Genomic DNA, 17221 nt, shown 5'->3' with positions numbered 1-17221 from the left:
ATGCAATGACTATGTGAATTTCGTGGGTTTACGACCGCAGGCTCAAAACCGTCTTTCGATAAACACGTTTCAAGTAATATCTATATGAAAATGTTTTATCATTCGATTTTTATATTCATCATTATTTATGACACTAAAACAGTTTGATAATAAAATTAATTGTAATTTTATTATTTGGAGGCCCATTACCACCTGTGGATTTTCAATTAAAAACACTTTTATCTTTTTGGGTGAAAGTGTTTTCAAATTCGTTAAAGATGCATAGAATGTTGTAGTTGTGTCCCCTACCTTTTATGTAATGATTTATATTAATTTCGTAGAGTTTTACAATACAGGCCTCGAAAAACCGTCTTTTCATAAAACGTTTCAAGCAATATCTATAAAAAATATTTTCATTCAATTTCATATTCATCATTATTGTATTACTAAAACAGTTTGATAACAAGAAATTGTAATTGTTATTTTATTATTTGAGGCCCATTACCACCTGTAGTTTTTCAATTAAAAACACTTTTATCTTTTGGGGTCAAAAGTGTTTTCAATTCGTTAAAATGCATAAGTATTGTAGTTGTGTCCCTACTATGTAATGGTTATATAAATTTCGTGAGTTTATTACAAGGCCTCAAAAATACGTCTTTTCGCAAAACATGTTTCAATAATATCATCGAGCCGCGTCCAGCGTCACGCATCTCCGGTCTGTGTTCGTCGTCGTCGTGTAGCCCTTGAGCAGGCACATGAATCCGTACACGACCAACAGGCCCATGTTGGCGAACGTCTGGATGTCGTGCCGGGCCAGGTACAGCCGGAACACCTGCATCGACTGCAGCCCGAGCGTCAGGCCCATGATCATCAGCACGGCTGTCCGGCACCGGCCGCCGTCCAGGCCGAACTCGGCCGGGTACAGCAGCTGGTAAATGCCTATCGACTTGAACAGTTTCACGTCCACGGCCGTGCCGCCGTCTTCGCGGTCGTAGTCTACTTCGTCGACCGCTACCTCGGGATTTATGGCCGTCTCGTCGTCGTCCGATGCCGTCGATGGTTCTTTTTTCAAACGATTCCTGCGGGCAGGCGGATTTCGTCATCACACGTAAGTACGGGGTTTAACGTAAATCCGTCGCAAGCAGAAGTGAGCGCGAAAAAAATATAAACACTGAGAGCCGTTATTGCGTTGCGTGACAGGACTGACAAGAAATTTATAATATATATATTTATAATGCGCCGTAATGTAATGTTCATCTGTATGTTTGTGATTCATCTATGTCTATCTATTTGAATAGATGTTGCATAATGAAGTACTATTATTGTTTCGAAGAATTTTTTGTCACCACGTAAATGATTGCCCATTACGATCGGCCGAATCGAACTACCGTGGTTCCGACTAGATAATGTTCTCGGGATGACGATAAAGTGACAGTGGTTAAACTCATTCTGATCGTGCTATGATTATTATAAATTTTAATTTTGATATTTACCTAAGGCCAGGTTAATTTCTGAGGTAGGTACTCCCCTTCCCCATACTGACTTAATTATGTGGGAATTCTAACATAAAATTGTATTTGAAAACTCATAATTTTTTGATTCTACGATCAACAATGATTGAGAAGAGGTCAGATGAATTGATCTTAAATCTAAAAAAACGTGAAAAATTTTCAAAACCATTAATCCTTCGTGGTATTACGAATAAAACTCCTAAACGTCTTTAGATATCGGCCTGCGTAAAATAATAATTATCTCTAAAACTTTGTATGCTATACAGTCAATTTTAAGTCTACCTAATTATTGAATAAATACTACAGTGGATGTATTAAATATGAATTCAATGATAATTTGTTGTATACGAATGCGAAAAACGATTCTGAGTGGTATCAGCTTCTAATAATGTTTATTGCTAAAAGATATTTTATAATATATATTCACCACAAAATTCAGTAATTAAGTAATTTATACTTTTAAAAGTGAAGCAGAAGGCTAAACTTGAACTAATTTTTACAAGGAATCCCACGATAACAAATAATTACATTATATTATATTGTTATAGTATTTATTTTCCTGTAAATAAAACTATAGATTTAACATTAGCTAATTTTTCATAATATCAACGTGTATTAAAAAATGTATATAACTTAAAACTTATAAGTCAATCTCGATGTATCCTAACTACAGATTCGTTGTAAGATTGACTAAAATTAGTTCAAATAAATTGAAAATTTAATACTTAGTGTAAAGAAAATAATAACATACATAATGATAATGAGTTTCATATCTCAACGATTAATATTTTTTGATTATTAAAACAAAAACAGAAAATTAATTTAGAACAAATCTTTACGTTTCACCTCAGTATCTAATTTTATTCCCATATTTTTATATCTATAACGAAAATGTAGATAGAAAGTATTATTCACAGTTCATATGTTTTATTAAAAGATATTAGATATAATATTTTTTTAGTATTTAATTTTAATTATTTAAAATATAAACAAAAGAAACATGTTATACAATTTGTCCAATACAAATTTTATTAATAAAAGTTATAAAATGAATGTTAGATACTCAAAGATAAATTATATTGAAAAAAGTTAAATGATAAAATAATGTACCAATTCTTAATATCGTTTACCTTTAGTGTAATTGAGTGCGTAAAAACGGATTTATGACGAGGAGATCCAATAAATACCCTAAGTGACCATTCGTCATTTTAATAGATTGCTAAACAACATTATTTTCGAGCTTATTTTTCAAATGGAATTTAAAACTATTTTTTTCAGACAGCGAATGTGAAAAAACAAAACTTACATTTTATGCATATTGTATGCTTGCTTTCTTGCTCGGACTTAAATTCTGAGCTACGTGGCTATCTATCTGTTTAAAGAACTTTAGGAGAATGAAAATAATATGTGTTGTGTGCACAATACGCAAAACAACAAATCACTATTGACTGCAAATACAACCTTCTCTATCATTATGTTATCCTATGTCACCTATGGAATTATTGTATTGTACTGTAGGGTGTACATAATATAACAAATGCAGGTAGTACACATTTTAAAAATATATATACATTATAGAGTCTAATACTGTATACGTATAAAATGGTCTTAAAATTATTATACAGGGTGTTTTAATAATCATGCTTAGACTTATCTCTTTGTTTTTCTTAAATTATGTAGTTATTAAAAATCTAATTTTTAGAAATTTTAAACATACCTACTGGTATTTACCTAAATACCATACTCAAAAATTCGTGAGATTTATTTTGATAATTATTGAGTATCCTGTGGACATGTAAACTTCTGTTTTTCAAACGAGAACCACCATTGACTACTGTAAATTATTTAACGGAAATTGTTCTGAAAATGTTGACGTATCATAATCAAAGAATAGTTTTTGAGTTTTTTAACTTGGTATACTTAAATCGTTAGGTCCATAAAAATATGTATGTAAATTTATGGAGATCTAAACTGATTTGAAAGTTGTAGTAATTAATATTGAGAGGATATTAGCGCGCTCTAAATTTTCTTTCTCTGGCTTAACTTGGTCGTCTTGCACGCAACATAGACAATACGCATAAATTCAAAATTATTTATTTTTGTTTATTAAATTCATCGTCATTTATCGCCCCCGCTAAAAATCTAAAATATGGGTAAGTATGCTTGATGATTCACCTTGTATATTATGATGTTTGTATGTCTTTGTTTATTTAATCCAAAACCATTTTATTATAGATCCTAGCGGCTAGCATATTGTAGTATGTGACATAGTTATCAATATTATATACCTAGATTGAGCATTTATCTTTGATTCCTAGAACAATTTTAATACTTAATAGTTTCCTCAACACGCGATCTTTATTTTACAAAATATTATATTATACCACATTAAGCTGAAATAAAATTTTACATTACGTGTGCGTGTGATTTGATTACATATTTAAATATTTTGTTTGATTATATTATAATTTTTTAATTCAAATTATATCAAATTTAAATTAAAAAATATTATCTGTATTTTTCGTGGGTTTTGTACGATATTTAAATTTTAATGAGAACTACGTAAAATATTAAAATAAATAACACTCATGTATAAATTTAAAATTTTAATATTATAAAAAGTCAACGTGAGATTATATTGTTATTAAATTTAACTTTGATAATAGGTTAATTTACTCTAAGTTTAATATAATATTAAAGCTAGTACTATAAGGTTGATTTTTCTGAACAAAAATATGCTAATTTGTGCCTGGATAGAGAGAGAAAACAAATAGTGTTCTGACTTCCTCCTAAGAACAATATATTAGAAATTCCTATTTTTAATTACGCATTACGTACTAAGAAAAATTATGTACTAGAAATTTCTATTTTAATGTTAAAGATTTTTTATTTTAAAAGTTATATGACACATAAAATATATTTCGAGTATCTATTTTAAAAATTTTCTTTTTAAAACATAAACCAGTTAAATTGTATTATTTATTATTTCACTGTACACATTACTTCAAACTAATAGCACTTAAGACTCATAACAATCATAGATAAATTGCAGTAAAACTAAATAAAATATTGTTTGATACTTTGATAGTAAATTATATGAATAGTAATGATAATAAATTGTTATTTGCAATAAATCTAATATGCATGGGTACATCAGGTTTATTTACGGATTTTTCATAGCATGATTAGGAAACCCTGTGTGAACTTGGTAGTTTGGAAACTTATATTACAATACGTTTCAATTAAAAGCCACATCTATAATCATTGCTGTTTCCAAATCAACATAGGACACCATCCAAACGTCAAACCAATATTAAATGTTAGTTTTTATAATCAATTTATTTGAAAAAAATCTGATATTATTTGTGTAGAAAAAATAAATTTATAAATAAAATGTATAACTTATTTAATTTTTTAATTCAAGTGCTTAAAAACAGTGTATAAATACGAGACCCCCATTACAACATTGAATGTATATCATATCTTTGAGTTCATATAATCAATTTCAAATCATATTATACGACATCAAAATATGCAAATACTTATAATATTAATAGGAAAAAATAAATAGATTCTCAGGTGCGACAGATGACAATACAACATTGTTATTTTAATCAATATAGTTATTTCGTCTTCTTTAATATTTTTATTGAAAGTTAAGAAACAATAAAATTATGTTCAAAAATTGAATTTGAATTAAAATTATGATAACATCATAAACTTTTTATTCTTCTTTTTTTTAAATGTAACCAGTTTTTACAGTGCATACATGTACGCTACGCCCTTGCCACTAGATTTTACTGAAAATGTCAAAGATTTTTTGACGATTAACACTATTTTATTACAAATTAATAATTATAGGTGGTTTTAAATATTAATTAATAGTAGGGCTTGCAAACGTTAAAATAACGTTATGATTATAACGTTATATTTGATAAAAATCGATTGAGATTTTTAACGTAATTATAAGTTATAACGGAAAACGATGAACATAAATAGTTAAATAACACAAAACAAAACATAACGATTAACAAAATATACAATATATCATAAAATAAAATAAAATAAAACATAACGCAAAACGTTAAATATAGTGTATCATTAAATGAAATAATTAATTTCCAATTACTTTATAGTTATAATTTATAAAATATATTAAACATTTTAATTGTAAATAACGTAAAACAAATTTTTTTTTCAAATGCAAGCCCTACTTAATAGTGAACAATGTTTGTTAATTCAGTATAATTTAGTACTGGGTTCATTCATGAACATGACAGCACACTCTGTAAATGTATCGTTGAAATAAAAATAATTTTAATGTATATATTCATTATTCATTTATGATATGTAGTTAAATAATTTTATTCTTAAAAAGTAGAGATATAACGTTAAAGCGATATTAAAACAATAATAAATTTATTATAATTTCCTACATTTTGCGATGATTATTTTAACAACAGATTTACTAAGCAAGCGTTTAACATTAACATTATTATATTATACATATAAAATATTTTAGAAATTATGTTAAAAATATACATTAAATGTATAGTTTGCCCCTTCATGAAAATCTTCTAAGTTACGCTTATAATGAAATATACATTTAATCTAATGCTCACTTGATTAATTTTTGATTGTCCTTTATGTTACCAACTAAATTATCGTAATGATTCGATTTCACATCATTTAATTTGATTTTAACACCTGCACAACAATTTTGATTTCAATTTGAAGTCACGTACGATGAATAATACACAAATTATGATGTAAAGGTTATAGACGTTGAGATTGAGTACTAATTACTATTATAGGTCCATATGTGTTACCTATATGATTTACGCGATATAATAAAGTTATTCTGTCTCATATGAAACTGTTATGATTTTTTTAATTGAATTGAACAAAACACGAACAAAAGTAGTCGAAATACAATTCTAGAATTTAATTAATGCATTGTGTAGAATGGAGTGAAAATCTACAATGCAATTATTAGGTAGCTACGTTTTAAAATACCTTTACCCCAATGAAAACGATTTTTCTCACTGATTAAAAAACAATTTCATTTTTGATGTTTTTATGACCATTTAATATTTATTGAGTACATCATTGTACTATTGTGTATAAATGCATTGTATAGTATTGATGTAGTAAAAACAGTTGAGAGTGATTTGATATTTTTTTATGATTCATTGTTAAATTAATAAACTTGTTTATATAAATGAGAAATTTTAATTTTTTTCTTTTTACCAATTTTAGTTAGAATATAATAATAGAAATGTATCCGTTTAAATATAACTGACAAATAATGCATTTGCAATGACATATGTTATAATTAAATTAAATCTCACTGGTTAATAAGCAAAGTAAAATAGATATAAAAGAAAAATATGGATAGTAGGTATAAAAATAAAACGACAGTAAATAACCTATATTAATAAAGTGTTAATAGATTATATAATGGTGAAATCATAAAAAAAATCATTATCGTGTATGAAAACTTTAAGTAACTCTCATTTATCATATATTTTAACTGACCAGAGAAGAAATCAAAGTCAGAATAATTATTAATTATTGTACATGGACATATCTCTGGATAAGAGTGAATTTTCGCAAAATTAGAATTATGGGTCGGAATGTAGAAAATCGAAGGAGACCTGTGAGGATATGATATAATAAATACGGTGACTAATGTGGCCATCAGGGTTGATAAAATATCGTGTGTAATAAATGAACGATATATCTATCGCCTTACGACGAGTAAGTTAGGTAGACAAGTCCATCTGTGTAGAAATCGGACTGTAGTTGTTCCCAAAGGAAGGTTAGGTTAGGTTTGCGAACGCGTTAAATTTAGAATGTTCTGATTTAGAGCTTGGGTTCTCCACAAACGACATGGAACGTCGATGTTCAAAAATCTATCAGAAAAAATAAACAAAAGTAATTTTCCATGGACGATATCCGTAGCGAATGAAAACATCGAAATCATTTCCTTCCGCCACGCCGTCCATTTGGTCGAGTTTTGGATACGTCACTTTGGAACTCATAAGCAGTTCGTCGCATGACTCAAAAGTATGTAATCTAACTTATCTAACAAAATAATAATAAACGGCGCGTGTACCCGCGTCAGGTGCGTTGCGTTCCGAATGTCCGGTGGAGGCGATTTGGCGGGGCGACGGCCGAGCGTCAAGTGACCGGCCGCCACGGCGTGGAACTGGGCGTTGAGCACGAAACACACGCGCGGCGACCAGGTAGCAGTCGAACAGCGACACTGTGAACACGTCGGTGACGCACGCACAGCCACCTCGGTGACGTAGACGAGCGTCCAGATGGGACGGGAGTCGTACACGGCCAACGTGACGGGCAGCTGCACGTCGTGGACGGTGGTGCGGTACCGCGAGACGGTGCCGTTCAGGTTGGCGATGGCCGTGTACTCGTCGACGAAGAACGGCATTGCGATCCATGCGATCAGCGTACCGTAGCTGAGCGCGGCGAACGGATGGAGTGTCGCGGACAGCGCGACCCGGCACCGGTGCAGCGCGGTTGGGTCGCGCGGCGCCCGCTCGCGAAGTACGCTAGAGCACTGCGTGGGTCGATTGTTTCAAGCCCAGCCCGGTCTATAACTGAAATGAAAAAACCCGGCCCATTAGAGCCCTCTACTGTTTTAATTTAATTTATGAAACCCAAGCCCTCCCAAAGTTAAAAAATTATATGACGAAGCCCACTCAGCCCTGACCCATCTAATACGATTTCCAGCCCAGTCCGGCCCAGTGAAAGCCCAACCAGGCTCGGTAAAGGTCCTTATGTATATAAATTATTTATAAAGTATTTAAATTTTCAACATTTGTTATTCATTAAATAAAAATACATATATTGTAGGTCTATGTAGGTCATAGAATAATAATTTATTATTATTCATAGAAATATCCTTATAATTATGTTACGATTACGAACACTATTTCCAATAACGATCGGGTATATTCATACTGTTTATATTTAATAGCTAATAGTTATTAACACGCAGTGCGGGTATTAATATAATTAATAGATTTAAAATAATCCAAATGATTCAATTAAGTTCACCATCCGTGCCTTCCATTTTTCATTTTTAGTCGTTCACAATTATAAATATTAAAATAATTTACAGAATACAGGTTAGGTTATCCTGGTATAAAATGCCCGACCGAATATAGCTACACTATTCTAGTTTTTGATACCAAAATTAATTTTAAAAAAGCAAAGCCCACTTAGATCCGTACACTTCAAAGAAATATGCAGCCCTGTCCGGTCCAACGTACCGATGGGCTCGGGCCCGGGCTTAAGCCAGGGCTGGGCCAGCCCGACCCATGCTGGCCCCTAGTGTGCGCGTAACCGGCCGCGTCCAGCGCCGACCACAACCGGTCAGCGTTGGTCACCAGCACGTAAACCTTTGAACGCGCACATCGTGCCGTATACGATCTCGGCGGCCGCGTACGCAAACCGCTGCAGGTCGTTGAGCGCGAAGTACGGCCAAGGCACCTGGGACGCGTGCAGCGCGAACGACAGGCCGATCGCGACCATCAGCGCGCACTTAGACAGGACGCTGTAACCGCCGCGGTCGGCCGGGCACAGCAGCTGGTACAGCCCGACGGTCTTGAACAGCGACACGTCCACCGCCGTCGCCGACGACGATTGCACGGCGGCGGAGTCTGTGTGTGTGTGTGTGTATATCTGTTTACGAGGAAAATCACAAGGTCACACGAAATATTTGCCATGAACGCAATTCTACCGAACAACGATGATTATTACGTATTATTATTATTATTATTATTATTATTATTATTATTACTCATCGGGTACATTAACGATTTTCGTCCGCCATTTGCTCATTTGATCGTGTAAATACGTTTAGACGAATGCCAATCGTCTGGTTGTACGATATGTTGGGTTACCGTCACCTTTTAATAATAATTATATTATTCGTCGAGTCTGTCTCCTGCAGTTGTTTTGTTTTTACAAATATTTCCGAAATATTAACACGTGAAAAATCAAGTGATTGAGAAACTGTTCATATTATTTTATTTTATTTGTATTATGTAAATAACCATCGTACGACCAGTATGGTGTTGTTATCTCGTATGATGGTTTTTCTCGATAAAAAATGTATCTGACTTACCTAGATAGGTCTTAAACGTTCAATCGGATAAGACTCAATACCAAGGGTAAATGTTGGTATTAAATTTTATTGTAGACAGTATTATTAAATGAAAATAATATACCCTAAACAACATAATTTAGTCTTTTAAAATATGACTGTAGTTTCTTAACAATTACTTTGATTAACGTAAACACACGCACAATTCATTACTTATCTATCATTCTATATATGTATAACATAAATATATGATTATAAATCTATCCAAATAAATGTAGCTATATTAAAATGTTTTCATCATTTTTAGATTACTTTTTTGTTAATTTTTCTGAACACTAACGTCTATGGTGACTATAGGATGATTACGAGTACAGTTCTAGTTAAGTCTACAAATATCGCTATTGCGGTCTACGCCAAAGAGTTTGAAAATTATTTTTCTTACATGCACATGACATCTCCTGCGATTCAAATAGTTTATTCTTTTTTTCTTTTTTTTTTTTGGTTATTGATAGAAGTTCTAACTCACAGAATTTCTAGAAAGTTTCAAATAAATTAAAAAAAAACCCTTTATTTTAACGAGCTAAATTAATTTAATTGTATTTATAGATATAAATTTATTTTGAATTGTGTGATTCGATAATAATCATGAACAAAAATTATTGTTGTAAAATAATAATTTTAATATAACTTTTAATGTTATACCTATTTATTGTACAATCTATAAATAGGTATAAAACATTTTAAACATTTTACTGTATTCAATTAATTCGTTAGTTATTAGTTAATTATTCATGACTATTCATTTACATTATAAATTACTATTATTATATATTACATAAGATGAATATAATAATTGTTAATTTTAATTTACCTTCGAACAAACAATTCTGCCTATCGAGACTTTGGAAATAATCGAATGAGAACTTCTAATGACCACTGTGCCAACAACCATAACCGACTGACTATATAGTTTTTTTATAAGTTTAACAATCATAAAAAATATAGAATTAAGTTTTGAAAAATTGCATAATCTATAATCAAATTCAATTAATTATTTATATAAACATTAAAAGTTTGTACAAGAGGGTATTTTTAAGAAATGGACATAGGCAAAGAACAATCTTCTAAACTAATCATATGCTGCTAATATATATAAATTATTTGTATAATAAATGATTGAATAATCAAGTATTTTTTTCATTTATAATAAATATTCTTCTTTTTAATATTAAAAAATATTGTACAACATAATTATAAAAAATTAATTGGACCTCTCATTATATTTGTCATTAATTACTTCAAAATTTAAAATTTTATATTTTGAATTGGTGTAGTTTTAAACTATGATTTACATATATAATTTCTTATTTCTTTAACTTATTTATTTTATACTCTGAATTGAACTAGAAGTATTATTAAAAAAAAAAAAAAAAATAATAAAAATGAGAAATTACTTATCAATAAGAAATAAACATTATAAAATTATTATATTTATACTCTTAAATAATATATGAATACTTATTGACAATAAAATTGTCTTAAATATAAATATTATTTTAATTTGTGATTTTTTTCTATAATTTTTCTTCTTTTGTAGATTTATATTAAACTAAACTAAACTTTTCATCTTAAATAATAAATTCATGACGTAGTAAAAATTGAAAAAACAAAACAAAAATATTGAACATGATTTATTATTAACATATTTTTAAAAATAATTCATCATTCCTTAAACATTAACTATTAAGTATACCGTGTATGATTTATTAGTATATTAAAATACTACATGGTAATTAATAATTGTACATTATCTAAACCTATACCCGATAATGAAAAAATATCAAATGTAAAAAATGATGTACCTAGAGAATTAAAATTAAACGAATAAAACAATTGTTATTCATTATCTATATTAAATATATACTATAGTACATACTATTATTATTACTGCAACATGATTATACGAGTATATTAGAATAATATTTTTTACCTATAGGCGCATGGTCGCTTAGTATTAATACATGCAACGATATCACTCCGCATAAAAAATGTATCATACAAACATTTTTTTTTTGTCTTTTTGAAAGATGATCAAATCTAATATTTTTTTTTTTTATAAATTGTAATATTATACTAACAAAATGGCAGTATTTGAGAATAATTAAAAACGTTGCTATTGAATAACTCAGTCTACTGCAAATATAACTAGAAATCGGTTTTTGTACTAAATGCACGTCGAGTAAATAGTCAGTGGATTGATTGCTGTGTATTAAAAAAATAATGTTGTAAAGACATTTTAGAGTTTTTCAGAGAGATTATTTAAAAATAAATATCATTAACAAGTACGAAATTGTTTATTTTAAATTTATTAATACACGCATGATTTGATGCAAACAGCAACCTCATCTTAACTGTATTTATGTACGTCAAAGTAATATTATATTATAGAGTACAGTCGTCAAAATTTGAAATAAAACACATGCTTTGCAGTAAATGAAACGGTTATCAGGAGTGGAAAATAAATAAAGTTTAAAAAATAACGACAGTGGTTTCAATGGGTATACACCACTCTAGTCATGACTTTGGATCTCTTTTGTCTGGCCGGCAAAGCGGAGTACGTCTGCAACGGATGCAGTCGCGAGACCGGATATACCGTGTTTGGATTGTTAGGTCTAACGGCTGTCCGTTGTTCAAAGTACGACAGAGCTGGATGACTTTCTTCTGCTTCGGATTGCTGCTGTTGCTCATGTTCCTGCTGTTGTCGTTGGCGTTGATAATGACGATGGTGATCTCGTTGCTGCTGATAGTCTACCTCGGCCGACGAAGATGAGATAGATGATGACGATAATCTACCTGAGTATGGTTTTGCGTGCGTCATAGTTTTCGTTTTTGGATCCATTATCACCACGTGGTGATGGTGATGATGTACTGTCTTGACCCGCCGGGGCATGAAAATTATAATTCTGAAAATCAGAAGCTAGGTGAACACCACCATTAAACATTATAGTATCTAACCTAATCTACTCATGCACTATTTAACGACTGTCCTGACTGTCTTAATACTATCATTTTACGAAGTGTGCATAATCAACACATTATGTTTCAGTGAATATTGTAGATAGACGATCTTTGAAATGTGGATTTTTGGTAATTTTTGTTATCTAACATATGTTACTGCTTATTGCAGAATTTAAAGTTGTTTAATAGTAACTAAATAAGAGGTATATATCTGCAATTATTTAATCAAGGATCAGTTTGAACATCAATAACAAACACGCATGCATTTTGTCTAATAAACCGTAAGTGGCTAACACCATATTAGTTATTAAATAAAAATGTAATAAGTTATACAGATTTTTTTATACCTATTTTATACTGTTGAATTGACATTAAGTCAATTATTATTTTATTTAATTTAAAAACTTCCAGCTATTAATACATATTTTATGCAGTATTTTATTTTAAATTCGGAGCGGAGTGATTAATGCATTGATTTTACAATATTGTGTGTTTTATATTTTTATTTTTTGTGTATGTATATGGGATAAATAATCGAAAAATATTTAAATTTTCAACCTTGTGCATAATTTTGGTTAAAAAATATTATATATTTTATTTTATATAATTAAATTGATATTTAATTTTGATTTAATATCATCATTATTAACAGCAGTAAAATTGTTAGGTATAAACTAATAATGTAATTTTGTTTTTGAAATTTAACTTCAAAACAATTGTCTCGTCATTTCAATTACACGAATTACATTTATTAATAGAAAACCTATGTTTGTAGATACTTGGCCCACCTGACCGTCAAAGTATTGTATAACAAAATTTTTATTAACTTCAAACGTTACGTAGTCACGTGTCATTGAAATTCAATCAAGCGATTCTCGATTGATTGTCTATTACACCAGAACTCGTCACACAAGAGTAAATAATTCGTTTTTATTTCAAGACTTGTGTCGGATTCTTGAACATATAATAGATATTAATGGCTAAACAAAATAATAATAATAATAAACATGCTAACCAAAGTTATTCAACTAAACGTTCTTTCGTAATACTAACAATTTATACATTAAACATTATTATCGCCTACTATATAACTATAATAAGTTAATAACCATAAAATAAAGTTATTAGTGTTATCAATTCCCAAATTTATTTGTGTTTAAATTATACTTTAACAAAAATTATTAGGAGTAAAAAGTACACTTGATTATAGTTTATGGTTGTAACTTGTGTTTAGAACATTGCAAAATCCGTTGTCTTTAAAAATCTGAATTAAATATCTATTTATTAACTTGAATATTTTGATTTTGATTTAAATACGATATTAAAAAAGTAGTACTTATAAGGTAGGTAGTAGGTACAGAATAATTAATGAATTAATTTTTCATGAAGTTCATTTTATGATTTTCAATATCTTAGTTATATTATTATAAGATTATTTCAAGAATTTATGAAACAAAATGTAGGTATTAACTATAAAAATAAATTAAAAAATAGTTAGATTTATGTAAATTACAAATTTTTGTCACATAAAAATTAAGTTTTTATAAATATTTAATTTAAAGTATTATAAATTGAGGAATTTTTAATATTTTTCTCTAATGTAGAAAAAAAAAATTACTTAAATTATAAATTTTAATTTATTTATTTTTTGGCTTTTAAAAACTATTTTTAGTAAACCTACTTCCTTATTCCTAAGATTGAATTTCTTATTTAAAATGAGTAAAGAAATGCAATAACTTCATCTACATAACTATATTGTTAACTTTTAATTACTTAAATGGAATAATTTTATTTTTTAATCGTTAAATGTAAAATAAAAGTATTTAATTTAAACATAACATCTATAATAAATACACTTAGAAAGTAATAAGTTTATTGGTTTTGCAGGGGCGAATCTCTTTCATACATTATTAATTACTGATTACTATATCGGTACCTAAATCATGTTACTTATGTATTTACATAACAATGTACATTATTTGATTGGTATCCTGAATCATATAATTATCTGTTCTAAAATAATGTTATAACTTAACTAGCGTTAAGATTTGTATAAACAGGCCATTACATAAAACAGCATAACAAATCACACTTTAAACCTATTAATGCAATAATATATATTATAGAACTAGTCAAATATTTTTTTAAATTAAATTTATTGTAATTGGTTTTATAGAATATTATACAATATTTTATTAGATTTTGAAAAAAAAAACATGGAATGTAACAGATTATTCAAACGTCAAAAAATGACTTCATTACTCGCGTATAAAATTACGTTTTTATATGATCTAAATGAGTGTTAGTTAATAAATATTTGTTTAAAAGAAATAATCTTTTATTTTTTTTTACTACTAAAATAATATAATGGATGTGTTAAATTTGAATTCAATGGTTATAATATACAAAAAACGATTCTGAGAAGAGACGGTATGTCAACTTAGCCATTGTAGCGTTAGTGTATAGAAAAATGTATTATAGATAAATGTAGAAGTTTTAAGTTCCTACAATTTTTTTATTATTTTAACATAAAATTTGTTTAAATAAATAGAAAAATAAGTAAATGTGATGAGAAAAAATCACGTTTCACGGAATGAAGAAGCTTTTTAACGAAGAATTTCAAATCCCTACGAATACAATTTTTAAATACTAATAAAATAATTAATATTGTTATGCATCATTAAAATATGTATTTTCGTCAAAATTTGAAAAATTTTAAACTAATTTGAAGGAAGTATAAAATTTTAAAATTAAAATTATACAAAAATAATCAACATTTTTTTAAAATTATACCATATATATTATATACTATATAGTTTCTATAATTATTCGTTTTTGAATTATAATAAAGTAAAGAAATTAATTTTATTAAAATTGGTATAGCGTAAAAATGTTTGTTCTTCCTTAGTTTATTTAGTTTTGTTTTCTCGGTTATTTTCAAAATTATTTAGTCAGAAGTTTTATAAGCATTTTTTTGTTCTGAAAGATAATGACTAATGACTGATAGAAAAAAAAAATCAACGAAAAATCAATAAAATTAAATAAATAAATCTTATTTTACGGTTTATTGTCATAATTCTTCTTGTAAATTAAAATTATGTTGTCATAAATCGTTTAAAGATAATAAATAAATAGGTAAGTACGTCATATTTTTATTTATTTACAATTACAATTTAAAAATTATTTTGTTTTTGGTAAATAATTAAAATTATCAGTTTTCTAAAAAAAAAAAAAAAAATAGTAGTAATAATAAATCATAAAAATATGTTTAAAATATTTAAAAAGTATATTATGTAGTAATATACTTAAAACGTTAAAAATGCAATATATATTTTGCGTACTTATTTATATTATTATGCTCTAAAAGTCAATTACTTAAGAACTTAATTTACTTTCCACAAAATCATGAAAGAAAATGAAATGTATAAAGTTTTCAAGTAATATTAAAAATATTATTAATAATTTGATAAATTGTTTATATGATTTTAGTATATTTTATATTTATTTTTATCAAACAATATATGCGATGGTTGTTTGATTATTTAGGGTAGGTGATGAGGCCTACAATCAAAGGCATTAAGAATATAATAAATTATATTGTTATAATTTAAGATCATTGATAAAATATTAATATTATGTTTAAAAATTTTATAAAATAATTATTACGCTTTTTAATTTTGACGTATTCTTAATATACATTAAATTATAACTTTCTAGACATTTATAATATTTCATCATAAATTATTAATTATTGCAATAATTTTAATTATAATTTATACGTTTATTTTTTAAATAAATAAGTAATAAAAATTATGTATTCAGTAGGTATCTACGTTTTAAATAAACAATATTATCAAATACTTAAGATTTCAGATATGAATTTCATGTAATGTTTTTACAAATTATACATAGTATTATCGAAAGAATAACTATTAGATATAGAACTATTAGTTTTTGTAATAGCTTACCTTTTTTCGTCACAATCGACCAAATGTGTCAAATATTGTACGATAATCACCATCTGCCAACATAAAAAATACAATCATAATATGCAGTTATCCAAACATTTTATTTGCTGTTGTACGTATGCAATGAATCAATAAATATGATCATTACAAATCGTTACAAAATTAAAAGTAATAAAGATGATTTTGGAAAATAAATCTCACACGTTAACTTACGACAGCTAAAATTTGCACGGTCTCAAGACGCGCCATGTTGACGTGACGACTATTGGAGATCTATATGACTCGCTACAATACGCATTTGCCGGACTTCAAATGATTATTGATTAACTTAATAATAAAAACCACTTTGATTTGCGTTTAACCATCGCTCCCACAGAGGGTGTCACGGACCACTAACCATAGAAATTTAACATCACCACCACCTTTTTACTACGCTGTGCGTTTGTTGTGTATTGGATATACGTACCACTCTAGTTGGACAGTTGTTTATTTTTTTTCATTCTTACTCATTTCACTAGTCACACTTTATTAAGTACAATATATATGCATCGTTATTTCTTTGTGTCACTTATAGTGTCTACCGGACCTGTTACGTATATGGGTTTTTTCAATAT

The 17221-nt window shown here is 28.2% G+C and overlaps 1 protein-coding gene and 1 pseudogene across 1 annotated transcript; both read right to left on the bottom strand.

Annotated features, from left to right (window-relative positions):
* Positions 1-661: 661 nt before the first annotated feature.
* On the bottom strand, positions 662-10573 carry LOC112595529 (annotated as a pseudogene).
* Positions 10574-11776: 1203 nt separating this feature from the next.
* Positions 11777-16902, bottom strand: LOC112595507 (clock-controlled protein 8-like). The gene is made up of 3 exons (XM_025340757.1): positions 16821-16902; positions 16608-16660; positions 11777-12584 (listed from the first exon to the last, which is right to left on the bottom strand). Exons 1-3 carry the CDS (start codon positions 16854-16856, stop codon positions 12173-12175), a joined length of 501 nt encoding a protein of 166 aa, XP_025196542.1. The 5' UTR covers positions 16857-16902; the 3' UTR covers positions 11777-12172.
* Positions 16903-17221: the final 319 nt, after the last annotated feature.

Source organism: Melanaphis sacchari, unplaced genomic scaffold (genome assembly GCF_002803265.2).
Source record: "Melanaphis sacchari strain LSU unplaced genomic scaffold, SCAv2.0 Contig27_pilon_pilon, whole genome shotgun sequence".
NCBI classification, from domain to species: domain Eukaryota; kingdom Metazoa; phylum Arthropoda; class Insecta; order Hemiptera; family Aphididae; genus Melanaphis; species Melanaphis sacchari.
The sequence above is the reverse complement of the archived record's forward strand: the minus strand, read 5'-3'. Positions and strand labels throughout refer to the sequence as shown.